Source organism: Schistocerca nitens, chromosome 2 (assembly GCF_023898315.1).
Source record: "Schistocerca nitens isolate TAMUIC-IGC-003100 chromosome 2, iqSchNite1.1, whole genome shotgun sequence".
Taxonomy (NCBI): Eukaryota; Metazoa; Arthropoda; class Insecta; order Orthoptera; family Acrididae; genus Schistocerca; species Schistocerca nitens.
This window is the reverse complement of record NC_064615.1, coordinates 310,891,540-310,914,318: the sequence shown is the minus strand read 5'-3', so window position 1 is coordinate 310,914,318 and position 22,779 is coordinate 310,891,540. Positions and strand designations below refer to the sequence as shown.

The window sequence follows — 22,779 nt, the reverse complement described above, 5'->3', positions numbered from 1 at the left end:
GTTTCAATCTGCAGTTCATAACCAATAGATTGTGGTCAGAATCCACATCTGCCCCAGGAAATGTCTTACAATTTAAAACCTGGTTCCTAAATCTCTGTCTTACCATTATATAATCTATCTGAAACCTGTCAGTATCTCCTGGCTTCTTCCATGTATACAGCCTCCTTTCATGATTCTTGAACCAAGTGTTAGCTATGATTAAGTTATGCTCTGTGCAAAATTCTACAAGGCGGCTTCCTCTTTCATTCCTTCCCCCCAATCCATATTCACCTACTATGTTTCCTTCTCTCCCTTTTCCTACTGACGAATTCCAGTCACCCATGACTATTAAATTTTCGTCTCCCTTCACTACCTGAATAGTTTCTTTTATCTCGTCATACATTTCATCTATTTCTTCATCATCTGCAGAGGTAGTTGGCATATAAACTTGTACTACTGTAGTAGGCATGGGCTTTGTGTCTATCTTGGCCACAATAATGCGTTCACTATGCTGTTTGTAGTAGCTAACCCGCACTCCTATTTTTTTATTCATTATTAAACCTACTCCTGCATTACCCCTATTTGATTTTGTATTTATAACCCTGTAATCACCTGACCAAAAGTCTTGTTCCTCCTGCCACCGAACTTCACTAATTCCCACTATATCTAACTTTAACCTATCCATTTCCCTTTTTAAATTTTCTAACCTACCTGCCCGATTAAGTGATCTGACATTCCACGCTCCGATCCGTAGAACGCCAGTTTTCTTTCTCCTGATAACGACGTCCTCTTGAGTAGTCCCCGCCCGGAGATCCGAATGGGGGACTATTTTACCTCCGGAATATTTTACCCAAGAGGACGCCATCATCATTTAATCATACAGTAGAGCTGCATGTCCTCGGGAAAAATTACGGCTGTAGTTTCCCCTTGCTTTCAGCCGTTCGCAGTACCAGCACAGCAAGGCCGTTTTGGTTAATGTTACAAGGCCAGATCAGTCAATCATCCAGACTGTTGCCCCTGCAACTACTGAAAAGGCTGCTGCCCCTCTTCAGGAACCACATGTTTGTCTGGCCTCTCAACAGATACCCCTCCGTTGTGGTTGCACCTACGGTACGGCCATCTGCATCGCTGAGGCACGCAAGCCTCCCCACCAACGGCAAGGTCCATGGTTCAAACGGCAAGGTCATCTTTACTAGCACAAGATAATGGTCTGATCCTACCTCAGACCATCTCATTGTCCTAACTTCTATCACTGCCTTTTTATGTTTTTTCCTTATCAACACTTGGTCTACTTGGTTCCTTGTTAGCCCATCTGTTGACGTTCAAGTTGCTTTATGTATATCTTTATGTGGAAGTAATGTACTGACGATTTACATATTTCTAGTTGCGAAGTTGATGAGCCTTATACAATTATCATTTGATTCAATGTGCAAGCTGAACATACCTACATATGGTTGCCATTGATGGTCGTGTCCTATTTTGGCATTTCAGTCTCCCAGCACAATTTTTGTGTCATACTGTGATAATCTGGAGCACATCTGGTCTAAGGTGCCACAAAATTCGTCTTTCATGTCTTCCTCCTTGTCCTCAATTGATGTAAAAGACTAGTGTAGTTTTCTGCAGTTATTGTTTCAGCCTTGGTAAGGTAAACAATAAAACGAATTCGTTTTGTATCCCAGAGCACACGCGCCATAATGTGACCGGCAGATCAAATCAACTTCTTTATCTCTGGTGCAGAGCCATCATAGCTCACTGTTTCGGTTGCTTGACAATTTTTGAGGTGAAGACGTCATCTAGAGCAACAAATTCACAAAATCAATTAGTCTCTTTTTCGAAATAAAGCAGGTATCGGTGATGGTGTCCTTTTCACGTTTGGCTGGGCTCAGCAATCAACAAATGCAGATCATATTGACGCTTGACTTACATTAGTACGCCAAATGCGCAATTACAAAAACAAAATTTCATTGATATCAAAGCTATCCTTGTGGCAGACTGAGAACTTGTTACCTTGCCCCGAAAATGAAAACCTTATTTAGTTTTAGGCGCAAACGACGACGTCCACTGCACATTAGTGTTATAAGTTGTGTAATAGCAGATAAAATGCAACTATTATTGTCTTTGTGTCGGTATCACGTGCAGTATTTGTGGTACAAAAGCCGGGTGCGCACATTTCACATGCTAAACACCAACGCTGCGATACATTTACTTCGACAGAAAACTTCAGCCCCTAGAATTGAGGTGTGCTTCAAAGCCTAATATTTGAGAGCTGTTAAGTTTTTGGTTTGAATGTAGTCTTATCGTTCTCGAATTATGAAAATAAATGAATTTTTTCCGGTTTCTACAGCTCTTTTCCACTTACAAAGACAGCTTTCTGTCGCATGCAAAGGGGAATGGGGCTACTTCCAAAATGTGACCAACTCGAAAACCAGCTTCATGGACGAAGCTGCTAAATAACAAGAAGTTTCGGGACGGGGAGAAGACAGCTAGTTCAAATCCTGCAAGCGAAAGCAGTTTCAATGACTATCTGATGGCAAATAAAAAACCTGCGCCAGACCAAAATGCTAATCCGAATCTTCTGCTTATTGCAAGCTGCCGTCTTAACACCTTAGGCCACCCGATCGAAACATCTTAACTATTTAAATCTTTGATGTCGCTGTTGTTTCCTTTCACTTCGGACCACTACAAACAATCATATTTTCTCCTATGGGTATGCCGGTATATAAACAGAGTGAACGGTTGCTAATATCTGGAGAAATAGGACTATTTAACAGAAGTGGCACTGAATTCAGAATGTATCCTGGAGTTTGGAACTATTATATCTTACACATGTTAATTTCACACGACACATCGATGACATCGACGGTCCAACATTTCTGAATCGATTTCGCTGATATCATTTCATGCCATACACTGAAGACCCAAAGAAACTGGTACACCCGTCTAATATCGTGTATGGCCCCTGCAAGAACGCAGAAGTGCCGCAACACGACGTGGCATGGACTTGACTAGTGTCTGAAGTAGTGCTGGATGGAACCGACGTGGTGAAAAGGGCTATCCATAAACCCGTAAGATTACGAGGGGTGGAGATCTCTTCTGAGCAGCACGTTGCAAGGCATCCCAGATATGCTCAATAATGTTCATGTTGGGGAGTTTGGTGGCCACCGGAAGTTTTTGTACTCAGAAGACAGTTCCTGGAGCCACTCTGTAGCAATTCTGGACGTGTGTGGTGTCGCATCGGCCTGCCGGAATTGTCCAAGTCCGTCGGAAGGCACAATGGACATGAATGGATGCAGGTGATCAGACAGGATGCTTACGTATGTGTCACCTGTCAGAGTCGTATCTAGACGTATCAGGGGTCCCATATCACTCCAACTGCACACGTCCCACACCATTACAGAACCTCCACCAGCTTAAACAGTCCCCACTGACGTACAAGGTCTATGGATTCATGAGATCGTCTCCATACCCGTACACGTCCATCCGCCCGATACAATTTGAAACGACTCTCGTTCGACTAGGCAACATGTTTCGAGTAATGAACAGTCCAATGTCGGTGTTGACGGGCCGAGGCGAGGCGTAAAGCTTTGTGTTGTGCGGTCATCATGGGTACACGAGTGAGCCTTCGGCTCCGGAAGCTCATGTCGATGATGGTTCGTTGAATGCTTCCACGCTGACACTTTTTGATGGCCCACCATTGAAGTCTGCAGCAGTATGCGGAAGGTTGCACTTCTGTCACGTTGAACGATTCTCTTCAGTCGTCGTTGGTCTCGTTCTTGCAGGATCTTTTTTGGGCCGCAGCGATGTAGGGGATTTGTTGTTTTACCGGATTTCTTATATTCACGGTGCACTCTTGAAATGCACGTATGGGAAAATCCCCACTGCATCACTACGTCGGAGATGCCGTGTCCCATCGCTCGTACGCCGACTATAACACCACGTTTAAACTCACTTAAATGTTGATAACCTGCCATTGTAGCAGCACTAACCGAACTAACAACTGCGCCAGACACTTGTTGTCTTATATAGGCGTTGCTGACTGCATCGCCGTATTCTGGCTGTCCACATATCTCTGTACTTCAATACGCATGCCTATACTAGTTTCTTTGGTGCTTCTGTGTAGTATGTTATTAAGTTTGCCCCCTTGATTCCATTCATGTAATTTCAGCAAATTTAATTACGCTGACGGATAGGCTCAACATTAGAAATGTGAGGAGAGATGGAAGCCTAGAGTTCTGTATCTCCAGACTGTATGCTGAATTTTTCAGCTGAACTAAAGAGTCATATTCTGCGAGGACAGATGAGAACTCGCCCACTAGTCCATCGCTGGAAGTCGTTCATACCCATCCACTCCCTCTTGCTCATCCTCACTCATTCATTCAGCCCATTCATTGTTGTTATCTCTTTGTGTCCTCTCGAACTGTCATTTCTCCTGTCTCAGAGCCAGTCAGCCGAGAAAGTCAGCATAGAGTCTGGAAATACAGAACTCTAGGCTTCCATCTGTCCTCACATTTCTAATGTTGAACTTATCCGCCAGTGTAATTAAATTCGCCGAAGTTATATGTTCTACTACTGCTGTCTCTCTCACTGCCACTGTCTCTTCCCTGTTCTCTCTTACCGCTACTATCTCATTCATTCATTCCTTCCCACTGCCACTATCTCTCTCTTCCTCATTGTCACTGTCATACACCCCATCTCTCATTATCGCTTGCGTCACTTACATTTTCTCCCTCTCTTTATTCCTTACCAACTGTTACTGTGTTCTTCTCTCTTTCTATACCGCAATCACGGTCTACTTTTCCATCTCTTTCAACTGCCACTGCCTCCACCTTTCTCAGCATAAAAAAACACGAATATGTTCGCATATTTAATTTTTTGGGAAAATTTATGAAAGTGCTGAGGAAGGTAGAACTAGGTAGCTTATATCCCTGTTTTTTAAAAAAAACAGTAACATATTCGCATTTTTTTGTGCTCCGATAGAAGCATTTATCGGTTCCCTTCTTTTCCCTGCTACAGCAGGACGTGTCACTCATATGAAAAGAACTTGATGGGTGTGTAAAATTTTGATCGTTTTCGTGTGTGGAACTGAAATAACGCAAAACTAAATTGACCTCAGACCGTATTTTATGTGCACAAAATTTATGCATGTACTAAAGTACTACAAAATGGGCTTCCCAGAACCCTTCTGATGATAACGGAGACACTTTACAGCCTATTTCTTCGTGCTACGTCACTTTATAAACTACGTTTTCGCCTCACACTGGATATTACTTGCGTATTTTACGTGTTCATATAGGGTAACTTTGAACCTGCGTATCACGGAAACGAATTAAGATATAAAGAAAATTTTCAAGGCTGTTCGAGGTCGGGATTGGGACCTTAGTAATGTACCACAAATATTTCAGCCATTTGCTGAACATAACCGTCTTTTACCCAAAAATGTTTTTCGGGTTTTCTCAGAAACCGCCCATGAACTAAATGGCCCCTCAACAAGTCTCTTAAGGCGTACTATAGACCATATATAACGTAAAAAGAAGCAACCGATTTGCTTCGTTTGACTAAGCTGGAGGAATGGTATAATACGCAAATTTTGAGCCTTTAATGCAGGATAGTTATAGTAAGTCGATTCTTCTGTTCCGAATACGAAAGGTCCCTAGCCCAGGGCTATCCAAAACAATTGACACTATCTTTCTGTCACCAATAGGACCAGAGGTACGAACCGAATAAATCCCGTTTATATGCGCGGCTTTTCGGATCAAATTAGGTAGCGCATGCTGTCGTATGCGATCCGATAACGAACAAGGTGGCTCAACTGTTAGGACACTGCTCCGTCACTCGTTTGGAATTCGGTGTAAATCATTGTCCGACCTAGATTTGGGTATTACTGGCTCACCAAGATTGACTAATAAGAATGTCGAAGTGGTTTCTTTGTAAAGAACATGGTCTGTTTCTTTTTCGAGCCTTATCTTGACCGATTTGTTCTCAGTCTCTAATGAAATTGTCGTGGACAGGGCGTAAAATATCAGTTTTCCTTTTAATAATGGAGACAATCCAGCATTTCCTTAGTATTCGCTAATCTCGACGTAATCCAGTTGTGCATCTGTTATTCCTCATTAGTCATATGTTTTATGCTCAAGTATTATGACGTTTTTGTAAAAAGAAGTCGCTCTTAACGGACCAAAATCGACAAATGTAAAGGTAATTTCATGAGTACCCTAAGGATGTGTGGTAAGACAGTTACTGATCTAGTAGATATGGTCGAAAGTTTTTTTAAGACAGTTTGTGAATTATGTGTTGGCCATAAAGTAGCAACGCCCAAAAACAGTATCTATTTGCAAAATGATCTACAGAGGATTGATGAATGGTGCAGGATCTGGCTGATGACTCTGAACGTAAATAAATGGAGCATATTTGCACGGAAACGGGCGAAGTAATCCATTAATGTACAATTACATTATTGGTGACAAATCGCTGAAAATTGCGACTACCGTAAGATACCTAGGAGTAACCATCAGCAGCGACCTAGAAGGGAATGAACACACAGAACAAATAGCAGGAAAATCTGATGCCAGGCTGAGACTCTAGGAAGAATCAAGGAAATTTAAGTTATCCACGAAAGAAAGGGATCACGAAACTTGTTCGCCCGATTCGTGAGTATTGCTCATCAGTCTGAGAGCCCTACCAGGTTGGATTAATGGCTCTGAACACTATGGGACTTAATATCTGAGGTCTTCAGTTCCCTGGACTTAGAACTACTTAAAGCTAACTAACCTAAGGACATCACACACATCCATGCCCGAGGCAGGATTCGAACCTGCGATTGAAGCGCTTAGAACCGCTCGGCCACAGCGGACGGCGACGGGATCGTTTAGTCGGCGAGAGAGCTTCAGAGAGATGTTCAACAAACACTAGTGAGAGACGCTACAAGAGTCCTTGTGCATCACGTAGAGGTTTCCTATTGAAAGTTTCCACAGAGTGCTACCCGGGAAGAGTCGAATAACATGTTACTTCCTCCCGCATACGTCTCGCGAAATGACCATAATGAGAAAATTCGAGAAGTTAGAGCTCATGCGGAGGTTTAGCAACAGTCATTCTTCCCACGCGCCATTCGCTTATGGAACAGTGACGGGAGGGGGGGGGGGGGGGACCAGATATTGGTACATGAAGCACCCTCCGCCACACAGTGTAAGGTGGCTTGCAGATGTAGATGATTCACAACTGCCGAAGTAGCGCCCAGTATGAAGGGTTTCATCAAGCCATGAACCATAAAGTTTTTATTGTTATTCAACATTTCTAACTGTGGACTTAGGGAATTTGACAAAGCAGCAGTTACCAGAGCTCTAGCGAGGTTCAGTTGTTTTTGAAATCACTTTGCGTACTAGACATGGGAGCGAGGATCTTCAATGGTGCATTTGTCGACAGGTCTACACGTCTCATTAATAATGACGTATCATGAAAACTGATGTTCTTCGTAATTTCAGAGTTCTGTCTCAAGTTAACTATATCATTCGAACCTATCGCGATCTTACAATGCTCATATTTATAATTATGTAAAGGTATAATTACGAGTACCGACGAGAAGAAAGTTCAGAAAATAACGTAGGTATACCAGGGATTTCTATTCGGTATTCGAATAACTGTCTCTCTGCATATGATTTATATTGCTACATTCTTTTGAAAGTATACAGTGTTACTAAAAATCAATCTAAACATAGATATTAAAGTCTAAACGGTTCAGTTGCATTACTAGGCTGTGGTGTTGCGTTCATAGCAAAGAACTTTACAAAGGAATAAAAATGGATGATTATACTTCGCTCGATATTTCAAAAATAATACAAGGAAGTCTTACAACAAGATGCATGGACGTAGCCAGGATTTTATCAAAAGGGGGGGGGTCTGATTTGTTAAAGATAGCGTTTCATTTATTCTGAAGATTTCCATGAAGAACGGTAAACCATTTATTCGACGTTGATCTCGTGTTTTCACCAAGTGGAGATATAATCTCATTATTTAGGCGTGCTGCATGTTGACAAACCACCAAGAAGCAGTCATGTTCCTAACTCCCTTCACTCTCCAAGGTCATTTTACACGCTTCTTCTTTCAGTCTGGATTTGAGCTGAGGAACTGATCAGGAATGGACGAGTGCTAAATTGTTTTGGACACCGTGATTGTTACCGACAGGACTTTAGGAATAAAGAGACCTCTGTTCGACAGAGAAGCTAATAATTTCTGATGGCGGAAATGTAAATGCCCTGGAATTATTTATCTTGATATTTTCCCAAATTTCCTCATTTAATTATGCGTCTGTCATTTCTTGCAATGTAAAAAAGATCACTTTCTGCATTAAAGAATGGCCCGGCAGACAAATGTATGAATAAGTGAGAAGAATTTTGAGTATAACTGTTTTATCGTAGGGCTTTTAGTGCTGGGAGTCTCCAAAGAGATGTAACGCTCAACTTCGATGCGGCTGATTTCATTGAAAAATGACTGCATCTTTAAGGGATTTGGAATCTTTCTTGAAAGAAATGTGTTTAGATGGAATTGGCTGTGGCCTATACTAAGGGACCAACCCCCGCATTTGTCCAAATTGAAAATGGGAAACCACAGAAACCATTTTCAAGGTTGCCAGCGAATGGATTCGAACCACCTCGTCTCCCGAATCCAGGGATTGCTAGCTCAGCGGTTCAACACGCAGAGCTACCATAAGTTGGTGGAGAATATAGAAAAGTGATTGGTTTACACTGTTTTAAAATAAAATGCATTACAACAAAGGATTCAGTTCTGACATTGCATGTTTTTCCTTCAGTTGTGTATGCTAAGTCATTTGGTAGTGCATGAATGCGTACTTTAAAATATAATTGTGCATGAAATTTCTGGCTTCAGTTACTGTAGTATTGCAAGAGCGTAAATTCATTTTAGATGAACGGGGGAGGAATAGGTGCAGGGTTCAGTCTGCGCGGACGAATTCAGGCAGCGCGCAGAAAAAAATCTTTTAGAAACGAACTGTAGAATGTGTTGTCATCACATACGCCTTCCGCTCTCCGCAAACTCCTCCCCATCGTCCCTTATCTGAACTGCTTTTCGTAACTGAGTACCCTCGGATGATCAGATTCGGCGATATTTTGCCATTTGGGCTACTAATGATAGAATACTAAGCTTTTTTAAGAAATGCAACCATCGATTTTTGGGCTATTTTTGTCGGTCAAAGCGATTTTTGGGCGATGCACGCAAATCCAAGTGTATTTTTATGCACTGTTTTAATTTAATGGTTTTTTAATGATTGTTACCGCTGCGTTGCTTTGTCAAATATTGCAACCTCAAAGTCTTACCAGCCTCCAAATAACGACTCCAGTATTAACATTAAACTGCTACAGAGGGGTTATTAGGCTTTTAAAGTAATGTTAGCATATTTTTAACGCACCACAACGCTAGCGGACGAATCGAAGTCGGTTTTCCTCTTCTTCCTTGTTACAAACTTATCCCCACTTAGGAACTATCCCATCACTCTCCAGCACACAGCACCATAACAATATACGGTACCACTTACATTAAATTCAATTCCAAATAAGAATTGGACTGATTAACAAAATAACAAATGAGCTCAAGCACAACGAACAACTGGTCTTGGCTAAAATAGGGATGGTCGATAGCCGATAGTGCTATGGGTGTATACATAGTTTAAATCTACCGTTAGCCTTGCTGACTATCGATAATACGTATCTCTTTTCCGCCTTATGACTGAAAATCAAAACATCTTCGAGTTTCACTACACGCCAGATAGGTCATGTGTAATTTGATTTAGGTAATGGGAGGAGGGGAGGTGGGGGCGGCTTCTGGACCACTTGGACCCCACTTTGGCTGCGTCCTCGCTAGAAGATGAACTGGAAAATCAGTTTCATGTCTGTCATTGGCGGAATTACAGTCGTTCCAGATAAAAGACGCTCCTACGAAAAGCAGGTTGCAATATTCTCCCCGTGGGGAAAGACGTTGGCGGACTGCAGATTTATATTATTATTTATATTATACAAGTAACTGTTGTAGATTTTAATGAGCTCTGTCTACCGCAGAAACACTAAAAATACGTTAGATAAGACTGTAACACTATCACTTGCCATCTCTTAAAGCGTGATACCTATTTCGACAGCCGCCTCCGTAGCAGAGGCCGCTAAATACACAATAGTGTGTTGGCTCCCCGTGGTAGACGATTCGAATCCCATGGTCTTACGAAAATGACTCCGCCTGTTTCTGGTTGTAGTCTAGGCAGATTTCACGTGTCAGGATTTTTTTTGGCCTTTCTCAACTCTGTCTCTCTCCCTAGCTCTGATTGTTAACACGATGAGGGCCACAACTTGACAAAAGAGAATTTCAAACATCTGAACGAAAGCAGATGTGTTCAAAAATTTCATCAAAATTAATCTTCCACTTGTACAGTCTCCAATAGGAAATAAAAGTGAGAAATAAAACCAGCGAAAATATGAACTGCACAGTGAGATGTTTCGTTCGTAATATCTCCATGCAAGCGAAAGACAGACGTAATGAGCACAGGAATTTATAGTGAGGAGTCCTTTTTCCAGTAGCTGTTAAATAGTTTGCTTACGCATCTGTAGAAAATAAACTTGTGAACAACGTTATTCTCAGCCACTGTAGACGTTGTGATTACATAAAACGAAAACTGTACGGAAACTAAGACTAACTATGCAGGTGGACAGGGACTATCTGAGCTTACGTATTGTTTGAGAGTTCTCTCTTTGCGTGTTGTTTATAAATGCAACAGAAGGGTCAGTAAAACTTTGTATTCCACTTGCTTCGACAAAGGCCGTTCCATCCACAGGGTAAGAAAATGAAATGAGTAATACACACTATTATTACTGCTAGAAGCCAGACGTACCTACACGCAGCATGGGTCCCTAAATCCCAGTGCTTAGAACGAGTAGCGGTCAATAGCCAAGTTTCCTTGGCCCAGTTGTTCAGATTATTTTGAAGCTGTGCAATACATTCTGAAGCGTCTTCATTCCAACGATCAACTAAGAGGATAATTATAAACACTGAGAAGCACACAACGATCACGTAACTAGCGTTCCGTACTGGAAGTTGGATATATCTACACTTATAATATGATGCGTCACGAACACATGTATACCTCACAATTGTTTAGCAACACGCGAAACTGAAAACAACAGTAGCAGTAGACAGAAAACGCAAGTGTTCTATTCTGCAAGTCAGCCAAGTTTAGACCTATGCGAGCTGCATGGCCCTGTTCCCGCGTAGCACGGCTGCCAACCTTACCTGACAGGGAGCCAGGGTCGGCGTCTGCGGGCTGTGCCATGTTGCGGTGCTGTCACAGACGCAGGACGCCCGCCGCCACTATTTATCATAACCTACACGGCCGAGACACCAGCTGACTGTGACGCTACACGCGGAACTGTGCACAGCGCGGCTGCCGGCGCTGTTGCTACCGCCACAGTCGGCGATCCTGTGAACTTGGCAGCCGGCGCGCGACCTTGAACTCTGTTGCGAGTGGGTGTGCTGTGACGCCGGCGGCAGTCTGGCGCAGGAGGCGCGACTTGCAGTCTTGTTATGGAATGAGCTGACAGTCCAGATCGTCGTCCTCCCGAATGCGCCACCCCACTCGGTTTTCCTACCTGAAGTCATAATTGTGTGCTGGAGTGGAAATACATTGTCATGCAATTAGTTTTGTCTGAGATACTATAGCGACTCTGAAACAAATAATATGCTGGATAGACTTATGCATGGATATCATCATGCTGGGGAAACCTCAAAAACATAGTCCCAAAGGTATCTGAATACTTTGAACTCCTTCATGCACATTCATGAACTTCCCCTTTTGTAAACAGTTACACGAGCTTGTCAGCACGAACAGTGCTTCTCACTTGTCATTTGTTCAAATCTGAACTATATGACCTGTTATCGCTGTCGTTCATAACCATTCCAATACACTGTGGTAGATTCTACATCTTTAGTCAGCCTAGTACGTAAAGTGTGTAACTCTGAGGAAGCCTGTGATGACATTTGCCTATTTTAGTACTACTTATATTTTCCTATCAACGATTAAGGAAAAGATGTCCATTCCGATGGCTGAGTGGTCAGTGCGACGGAATGCCATGCAAAGCGGCCCAGGTTCGATTTCCCATTGGGTCGGAGATTTTCTCCGCTTAGGGACTGGGTGTTGTGTTGTCATCAGCATCTCATCCACATAGACTCGCAAATCGCTGAAGTGGCGTCAACTCAAAACACTTGCACCAGGTGACCGATCTACCCGACGGGAGGCCTTAGCCACACGACATTTCATTTCAAGGAAAAGATTGGCAGGGAAAGAGCGAAAACTGGCTCCAGTATATAACCTACCCCTCTGGTACACGTCAATGGAACTGCCGAGTTCAGAAACCTATTGACGAATCACCAACAACACTTTCTAGCGCCCAGGCTTCACAAGATGCTGCGTAGACGATAGGGATGGAAAAATTAGGATTTAGCATTCTATCGATGATGAGTTTTCAGAGACCGAGCACCAGTTCGGATATGACAAGGGTAGGGCAGGAACTCATCCCCGTTCTTTTTCGAGGTAACCAACCTGGCGTTCCCCTAAAGTAGTTACGGAACCCATAGGAAACTCGAATGTGGATGGCTGGACTGAGAATTGAATACTGCTCTTTCCAAAAGCGATTCCAGTCTCTTAACCTACTGTCTTACCATCATGCGGCAGAGTGATTTGGGATTTAACGAAGGGCTAAAATCTGGCGATCAGGAAAGTTACTCCTTCGCTGTTTAGGAGTTAGTTGTCTCATAACGTCTACAGGTTATACTAGCACAGCCAACATGACATTTCCTGAAGGGAAGCCACTAATCAAAGCGAAAATGTTCTACAGTATCAATGAACAATTTATGAAAGCTCTTGCTAGTATAGCAAGGAATGGTCTCCGAGATATGCTGCCAATAAAACGGTTCGCGCAACTAATAATACGTGCATAGTTCGGAAAATATAATTCTGTGTCAAGCATCGTGTAATGCGAAGGGTAGTCAAATGGAGAAGGAGAGGAGAATTCTTAGTCTAACTGCTCGGTCCACAAGCAAGTTATGGGATAGAGGTCTAGCTACCCATGCACCCATACCTATTGTGCAGTTTATGGATAATTTCATTTCTAAGTGGTATCCAACATGTTCCACATATACTTCCGTTTCGAAGGGGAGATCTCGCAAGGCATATTCACAAAAATTTACTATTATCCAGAAGGAATTCTAGTAATCTGTCTGCCTCTCACCATGCATTATGAGTATGTGTCGTAAGTTGACATTACCGCAAAACTTAAAGTGAATCTTCTAATGTTGTGCGGGCTAGTCGTAATAACCTGATCGCTTAGAATAAGGTTCTGTTGATTACCAATTAGAAAGTAATTAATGGATACCGTATTTATTTTTGTAAGTCTGCTATCACAGTCGTTCATTTCTTCTGCATTGTATTTGCTTCCCCTTAAAGTAATTTTGAGCCGAGCTGTATAGATAAGAGATTGTTTTCTTGTTGGTGGACTATTGTTGCATAATATGTGGTACCTTCGCGGTTCCTGCATTTCTGTTGTGTCGTTGTTTCTTTGCCAGTTGCTGTGCACTAACGTGCTAGAATAATACAGTTTAACAACAATGGAAGATATTTTGAGAGTGAAATATTATTTTATCTAGTGATTGGTAAATTTCCCAAATGGAAAATGAGAAACACTGCAGAATAAGGTAAGCGTGTTTGTTTAGTTTATATACGCTACCAAGTTAAAAAAAGTAGATTCCATGTGCAACTTGCATTGGAAGAAGCAAAGATCGCAACACCAAAAAATACTTAAGGTCGACTAATGAAATTGCAGCAAGGCATTTGTCCAGGTAACATATTTAAGTGATTAACAATGCAAACTCACAGGTTAATGCAAGCACGAAGTAAGTCATTCCAATTGTAAAATGCTGGTACATTAATAACCGGTGCAACCGCCAGAACATTGAATGCAAACATGCAAACGCCCATGGATTGTGTTGTACAGGTGCCGACTGTAAGTTTGTGCGATGGAGTTCCATGCTTGTTGCACGTGATCGATCAATGCATGAACGGGTAATGCTTTTGGTACTTTCAGCATTGCAGCCCAGTCAGCAGTCGTGATAATCTAATATATAAGAAACTATCAGCCTCGATTGCGGTAATAAAACCAACCTTTACCTAGGTTTCAGCCCAATTAATTGAGCCTTCTTCAGAAGATAAACCTGATTCTATAATATGTCTATGAGGGCATGGTCTCCAAACTCGACCATACCTGCAGGCAGCTCTACATCTACTGATGCAGTCTACTTGATTTCTGTCAACTGTGGCTATTCAAGGAATTGCTGCCTTCCTCCTATACGATTTTTCTCTGTGAAGAAAGAAGGTTACTGCATTCGCTCTGTGAAAGTATTGGTATTCCGATCTTTGATCTACTCGTCTCACGAACTGCTGAAGTCTCCGTTGTGAATCTAGGAAGAATACCTAGCAGATAGCCAGGTGGACCAAAGTTTTTTAAAGAGTATGTTAGTTCGCCATCACTACCACTTTACTAGATGGAACTCATTTTGCTGCGTAGAATGTTTTATTGTGAAATAGCCACTTTACTTCATATTTATCGATTACTAAATTTCGCCCCCCTTGGTCATTTTCAAGCTACGATCTCAGTCGTGAAATCCATACGTAAAAAGGCAACCTAATACGGCGTTTATCATTGTGCCATCAAATTACACATTAGAATAGGTTTGTGTAACTATATGAAATGAAAATACATATGATCTTGACAGCAAGTTTTCTTTCCTTTTCTCCTTTTTTAAAAGAAGAAGAAAAGAAAACAAAAGGACACTGTGGGTTCTTGTCAGTATATCACTCTCTGTAGAGTCTTTTCCTTCCCTCCCATGCCTATTTAGTATTGCACCTACCTGCAACCACAATAAATGAAAAGTAATTCTGCAGTTTTTAACCAAGGGTCTGCCAATACTGTACACAAAATACCGTTTAGTAGTATTGCTTTACCGCATTTCACGTGCACGTGTTGTATTTTTATTCTCCACAGTTGAGTACCAGGTCTTACATTCTCTCTTCGGTGGTGTACATTATACTCACGCAAACCTTCAGCTGAAGACTGAATGACTAGTGTTCATTTTCCTTGCGTTTCCTTTATTTGCAGTCAACTGCGGCAAGTCGATGACTTAAGGCAGCCTTGGTACCTGCATTGTTTGCTAATACAGGAGAGTCAAAGTCAATTTTGTGTTACTTTTTAATAACGTGATGGTTACGTGAATGCTACACTGTGATGCGGTTGTATATGTATTGAGGAGAGGAAGTGGCATTGTCAAATAAAAAATGTAAGATGCTATTTAAAAGAGACATACTGAAGTTCATGTCTCTGTAACGTAGCAAGTTCCACGAAAGACAATCATGCTGATTAATGTCCCCCTGGTAGCTAGACAACATTTTCTCGGTGCGTTTTTTATTTTACTCCTGCACGAAAAGTTATTTGATTTCACAGGAATATATAGAGAGAACGTAGGAAAGTAGCTCAGCCCTGAATAAAACATTGTCAACGAGCTACAATAAATTAGTTTATAACTCAATAGATAAAGTGTGTAACTTTATTGAAAGTAGAAAAACATGGCAGCTGGAAGGTCTTCTTCGTTGCAGAAAATTGAACTGATGGAGGATATTGCACGTATAGAAAGACTGGCTGCACGCTTGATCACAGGTTTGTTTGACTCATCGGGGAGCGTTACACAAATACTGAAGAATCTTAATTGGCAGGCTCTTGAAGACAGACGTAAATTATCCCGCGAAAGCCTGCTTACAAGGGAACCTCCCCATCGCACCCCCCTCAGATTTAGTTATAAATTGACGCAGTGGATAGGCCTTGAAAAACTGAACACAGATCAGTCGAGAAAACAGGAAGAAGTTGTGTGAAACTATGAAAAAATAAGCAAAATATACAAACTGAGTAGTCCATGTGCATGATAAGCAACATCAAGGGTAATGTGAGCTGAGGTGCACCGTAGTCGGGTGGATAGATTGAGCAGCTGCGGAACATGAGGTCCTTGGTTCGAGTCCTCCCTCGAGTGAAAATTTTACTTTTTTTATTTTCGCAAAGTTACAATCTGTCCGTTCATTCATTGACGTCTCTGTTCACTGTAATAAGTTTAGTGTCTGTGTTTTGTGACCGCACCGCAAAACCGTGCGATTAGTAGACGAAAGGATGTGCATCTCCAATAGGAACCGAAAACATTTGATCGCAAGGTCATAGGTCAACCGATTCCTCCACAGGAAAACACGTCTGATATATTCTATACGACACTGGTGACGTCATGTGCGTCACATGACAGGAATATGTTGTCGACCCACCTAACTTGCACACTTGACGAATGGGTAAAAAGATTCTTCTACCTTGCCCGATTTAGGTTTTCTTGTGGATGTGATAATCACTCCCAAAAAAGTGATGAAAACATAAGAGTTTGTCACATAAACTGCAACAAATAAATGCAACAGTTTCACAGTCGCACAGTTTTCCCTGTGTTCTGTCAAAACATATGTTTTTTACGTTTTCAAATGTTTCCGTGTGTAGACCGTCAAATCCTGCATATGTCCAAGCAAATCTAAACATGTCGTGGAATTTTGGAGAGCGAAGTTGATTATGTGTGAGTGCCTGTACTTTAATAATTGTCTGAAAATAAAAAATTAAACTTTTCACTCGAGAGAAGATTTGAACCAAAGACCTCTCGTTCTGCCGTTGCTCACGCTAACCACGGGACCATGGCGCTCGCAAGCTGATAGGCTCCTAGATGTTGCCAACGTTGCGCATGGCCTACTCAGTTTGTATATTTTGCTTATTTTTTTCATAGTTCCACACAACTTCTTCGTGTTTTCTCGATTGATCTGTGTTCAGTTTTTCAAGGCCTATCCACTGTGCCAACTTATAACTAAATCTGAGGGGGGTGCGATGGGGAGGTTTCCTTGTTAGAAAATATTAAGAACCGGTATTAAATGAAGAATCTGGAGATAGCCTTCATACCCCTACGTATCGGTCCAGTAGCGACTGTGAAGACAAAATCAGATTGATTACAGCACCTACTGAGACATTTCGTCAGTTATTTTTTCCGCGCTCCATACACAATTCGAACGGGAAGAAATCTTAACTTACAGTGCCATGCTAAGTATATATATATATATAAAAAAATGGTTCAAATGGCTCTGAGCACTATGGTACTCAACTGCTGAGGTTATTAGTCCCCTAGAACTTAGAACTAGTTAAACCTAACTAACGACATCACAATCATCCATGCCCAAGGCAGGATTCGAACCTGCGACCGTAGCGGTTTTGCGGTTCCAGACTGCAGCGCCTTTAACCGCACGGCTACTTCGGCCGGCTGCTAAGTATTCTCTGCGATACATTCCACTCTGTAGACTAAGGAAAATGATAGCTCCAACATTGTGTGAAATTCCACTTATTGGCCATAACATCGCTTCTCGGTTGTTGAGGGATATTTTATAAGTAGTTTGGTATAAGATGCTCGATGTCTCCGATGGCTTGTTGCAGAGTAATTGCATTTCGTTTGATCTCGTGTCCCTATTTGTCTTTATATCCACACTGAACTGAAAATATCTACACAACAGTGCAAATGTCGACCCACGCCGGCCGAAGTGGCCGCGCGGTTCTGGCGCTGCAGTCTGGAACCGCGAGACCGCTACGGTCGCAGGTTCGAATCCTGCCTCGGGCATGGATGTGTGTGATGTCCTTAGGTTGGTTAGGTTTAACTAGTTCTAAGTTCTAGGGGACTAATGACCTCAGCAGTTGAGTCCCATAGTGCTCAGAGCCATTTTTTTGTCGACCCACGCACTGCGTCTCTTATTTCTAAAGAAACCTGTACCACTCACTCACGGTACTTGCTTTTAACAACAGTATTACCCACAGTACTTTTCGCCCTCAATGTTGCGTTTGCATTCAATTTCTTTTTGCGTGTAGTTATTAAATGTCATATTATGTACACGATTAATGTGATTCACATTTGCTTACAAAGGTTTAATAAATATCATATTTATTTACAGAGGTTAATACATATTATAATTTAAATAAATATGTTTCTACAAAGTACCGGTACCGATTGCACAGTAAGGAGCGAATTTGCAAATGTTATATCTGCTTATAAATTATAGGTTTTGTTGCCCAACACATATTATTCCACACTGTAGAACCAATCTTATTTTTTCTTTCACTTCTTACAAAAAAAAAAGTCTAGCCTATAACAGCTTGCAGTTTTTTGCTGTCAATTGCAATTTAGTGTCGTACTCTAGAACAAGGAATGTAAAGAGCTCAGAATTCTTTTAGTGAATACAAACATTTTTTGCAAGAAAAGATTTAAATTTTGTTTTAAATGCATCCCCATAGTATGTTCTTATCCATAGAGGTATATATCACGACTGTTCTCCCTGTACCCCAGTCCAAACAACTCTCTTTTGTAGCACTAGTATTCAGTAGCACATGTTCACACCTCTATCTCATAGTTTATAAATAACAAAATTATCCCATAGTATATTGACTTCGGTGTTTCGTTGCATAGTATTTTGTACAGCTGGCTAAGCAAGTGCAGTGAACTGCTAATTTTACTGTTTACAGGAAAAGGAAGAAACGTGCGTACGGAAGTTGTTGGCCAGGGGTTCACTTCTGTGGAGCTCTGCCGCCTAGTGCAAGTCATTTTATTTGACGCCACTTCGACGGCCAGTGCGTCGATGATGACGAAATGATGATCAGGACAATGCACATAGCAAGTCGCGAGCGGAGGAAATCCCCGACTGGTCGGAAGCCGAACTCGGAGGAGCTGTGTGATCAAGAGTCAACGCTAACCGTAACACCGCGAGCTGCTTGCACCAGATTACAAAGAGAACATGGTTTGCCTATCGAAGATGCCATCCATGTCCGGACAAAGGAATTTACAGTCTTCACTGTCTGTGTACGAAAAGTCCAAAACCATTTCCTACACAAAGCTGTAGGCAGGAGTTGCCTGCTTTGAACTGCTTTAAACTCTAGTAACTGTGATTTTGTAGTATTTTTAGGCCGTGGTTACTAAAATAAGCCGACAGAAAAAATCGCGGACAGAAAATAATTAATGTAGAGTAATGAAATTTCTGAAATACTTTTATCTCGGTAAAATATTTAAGTGATTAACATTCCAATAACACACATTAATGAAGCCCGAGATAAGCCTTTACAGACGTGAAATACTGGTACATTAATAACAGGTGTAACCGCCAGAATGTTGAATGCAAACGTGCAGACGTGCATGCATTGTGTTGTACGAGTACAGGTGCCGGGTGTCAGTTTGTGGGATGGAGTTCCATATCTGTTGAAATTGGTCGATTGATGCAGAGACGGTTAGTACTCTTTGTCGATGACGCTGGGGATGTTATCCGATGACGTCCCACGTGTGCTCGACTGGAGACAGATCTGGTGATCGAGCAAGCCAAGGCAACCTGTCGACACTCTGTTTAATAAGTTGGGTTACAACAGCGGTATGTGGGCTGACGTTATCCTGTTGCAAAACACCCCCTGGAAAGCTGTTCATGAATGGCAACACAACAGGTCGAATCACCAGATTGAACTACAAATTTGCATTCAGGGTGAGTGGCATAAACACGGGGTTGCTCGTGCAGGCCCTCAATCAGCCTTCTTGTAATCAATATACGGCCATCACTGGCACCGGGGCAGAACCACCTGTCATCAAAAAACACAATAGTTCCCCACGCTTTTCTCGCTTGACAGCACTGAAGTCGCAAATGGGGGTGGTTTATAGTCAGTGGAATGCACTGAAGTAACCGATATGTAGTATTTCATGTGTCACTGTGGTGCCAACTACTCGTCAAATGGCTGCTGCAGAGTCAGTAAGTGTACCAGAGCCACGCCCCGAACACGATGGTCTTCCTTCTTGGTAATGCTACGTGGTCGTCCGGAGCCCCGTCTCATTGTGACCTTCCATGTTCGTGGCCTCTGCTGCCAGCAATCATGTACAGTGGCTACATTCCTGCCATGTCTTTCTGCAGTATCGTAGAAGGAAGACCCAGCTTCTCGTAGCCCTATCACACGACCTCGTTAAAACTCAGTGAGGTGTTGATAATGGCGTCTTTGTCGCCATTAAGGCATTCCTGACTAACATCAACTCACCCATGCAATGGCGTGAAATCTGCATAGACATCATCTTCCAGCTATAGAAACACGTCAACCGACTTTTGTTTATGTCTCACAACTCCTTCTTGGTGTAGCGTTTTTTTAATTCTGTTACTGTATTTAGTCACTTCTGACGTTCCATGTGTTAAAAAATGTGTTATCTCCTTCTCATCGTCACTATAACCCAGCAGATTGGTGTCATATAGGCAAGTATGTATATATATATATATATATATATATATATATATATATATATATATATATATATATATATATATATATATATGGGAAATTGGAGATTGTGCAATATAGTTCACATACACGAGAAGAATAAGGTTCGCAGGAGAGCTTCTGTAAAGTTTGGAAGGTAGGGGACGAGATACTGGCAGAAGTAAAGCTGTGAGGGCCGGGCGTGAGTCGTGCTTCGGTAGCTCAGTTGGTAGAGCACTTGCCCGCGAAAGGCAAAGGTCCCGAGTTCGAGTCTCGGTCGGGCACACAGTTTTAATCTGCCAGGAAGTTTCATATCAGCGCACACTCCGCTGCAGAGTGAAAATCTCATTCTGGAAATTATCTCAATTTTGAAGCCTGCGGACGCCATGCAGTAATGCTTCGGTCGTAGACTGAATGCTGATTTTTTCATGCCATTTTGATAAAATGCATATGTGCATTGTTTATGGTTATTTAGGCATGTAAACAGAGTTCAGAAGGTATATATGATATTGCATGTCCTCAGTTTCAGTAAGAAACGTGCATGGTTGACCAAATCGAATGTGTTTGTGAGATCTAAAATGTGCCAACAGTACTTTTTCCTTCTTATAGGTAGCTATAGATTTCGTTCAAAAATTCTGTGTCAGCTGGGTCCTGCTTTGGGTTTGTTTTCCTGTAGTATTTCTTGTACGTTAACAGTAATTAATAGTAATACGGATAGGTTTCCTGATGAAGAGTTAACGATATGCACCGCTTGTATGGGCTCACAGAATGCAATGGAAAATCGGTATATCAATGACATACTGACTTGTCCTCGCAGGGATTGCAACCACAACACAGTATTTTCGCATCTGTACCTAAATTCTTACGAGGAACCGGGCCCTTCCTTGTCAGAACTGACTAATGACTCTTAGCACTATGGGACTTAACATCAGAGATCATGTCCCCTAGAAAAATGATTCAAATGGCTCTGATTACTATGGGACTTAACTTCTGAGGTCATCAGTCCCGTAGAACTTAGAACTACTTAAATCTACATAATCTAAGGAAATCACACACATTCATGCCCGAGGCAGGATTTGAACCTGCGACCCTAGCAGTCGCGCGGTTCCGGACTGAAGCGCCTAGAACCGCTCGGTCAACGTGACCGGCTGTCAGAACAGAAAATTATGGCCGTGCTAGTTATAGCACAAAACCCATTCAGGTAGAGAATGTGTTACACGCGATTAGTAACGATCACAAGTTGTAGACGCGTCGAATAAGCTCTAACACAACGCAAAGAGATGTTTTCATAAACTTACATGAACAACAATCGCACCTGTAACATAAAGTTCAGTCTTTGCAGCAAGCGGACTCCCCATGTCGAAGTGAGTTAGCGAACTGGTTCTCCCAACAATGTGCTGAAAACATAATTTTCCTGATTTCGTGTTGTTCACCGACGAAGTCTGGTTCACAAGAAAGGCCATGTTATGCAATACACATGCAGTGGTGTGTAGATCTTACCAACATGTGAATGTGTGGACAAGTGTTTATGTGATTACTTCGCTAAAAACTGAACAGAGTCGTGTACAAAACGTTACAGCAACGTGGTCTCCCACAATACCCAGAAGATATGCTCCTGAGAATTCTTCAGATAATGTGGTTTCAGCATGACTTTGCCCCAACATACTTTGACTCAGTATTAGGAACGACATTGATGTACAGATTGGGCAACAATGGACTGCTCACGGTGGTCCCGTTCCACAGCCAGCCCGATCAACAGACATGATACCATTGGATGTTGCCTGCTGGTGGCACGTGAAGAGTCTAGTTGACGAGAATCCTCTTGACTCTCACGTGAACAGGCTTGCTGGGTTTGTCACAACCGCGAGTCTTACGCCAAACTTGGATTTTTGAGTGTATAAGACAGCCGATGGTGCTCAGTTGTATTTCTGCATGATCATGTTGGTCAACATTTTGAGCAAGACCTGTAAAGGAACCACTGTGTATTGTGCTATGTACTGTAATGTGCACTGACAGAGCAGATTGAACACACTTTGTTAAAAGTGTCACGTTTCTTCTGATTTTAATGGCTGTTGCAGTGTTCTTTGTTTTGTAAGTTTTGCTGATAGAATATTGCAGGGTCTTTTTGCCGTTGAGAAGATATTTTAACGGAAACAAAAGTACTTGCGTTAACAAACTGAATACATCATAATTACGTTATCATCTGTAACGAGCACCAGGTCTTCACTACGCTAAAATACTCAGAAAATATCAGAGAACAATCTCTGCCTATACGTTAAGACACTGTTAGCTATACAATTAGAGTCGGCTACTGTTGCCGAGCGGTTCTAGGCGCTTCAGTCTGTGTGTGTGATGTCTTTAGGCTAGTTAGGTT

The 22,779-nt window shown here is 42.1% G+C and overlaps 1 protein-coding gene across 1 annotated transcript in view; it reads right to left on the bottom strand.

Moving 5' to 3' along the window:
• The window catches only part of LOC126236080 (sodium-independent sulfate anion transporter-like), a 192,631-nt gene extending 181,242 nt beyond the window's left edge, over positions 1 to 11,389 (bottom strand). Inside the window, exon 1 of the mRNA XM_049945141.1 lies at positions 11,263 to 11,389. Coding sequence (XP_049801098.1) covers positions 11,263 to 11,302 — 40 coding nt within the window. The 5' untranslated portion in view covers positions 11,303 to 11,389. The remainder of the gene's footprint in view (positions 1 to 11,262) is intronic.
• Positions 11,390 to 22,779: the final 11,390 nt, after the last annotated feature.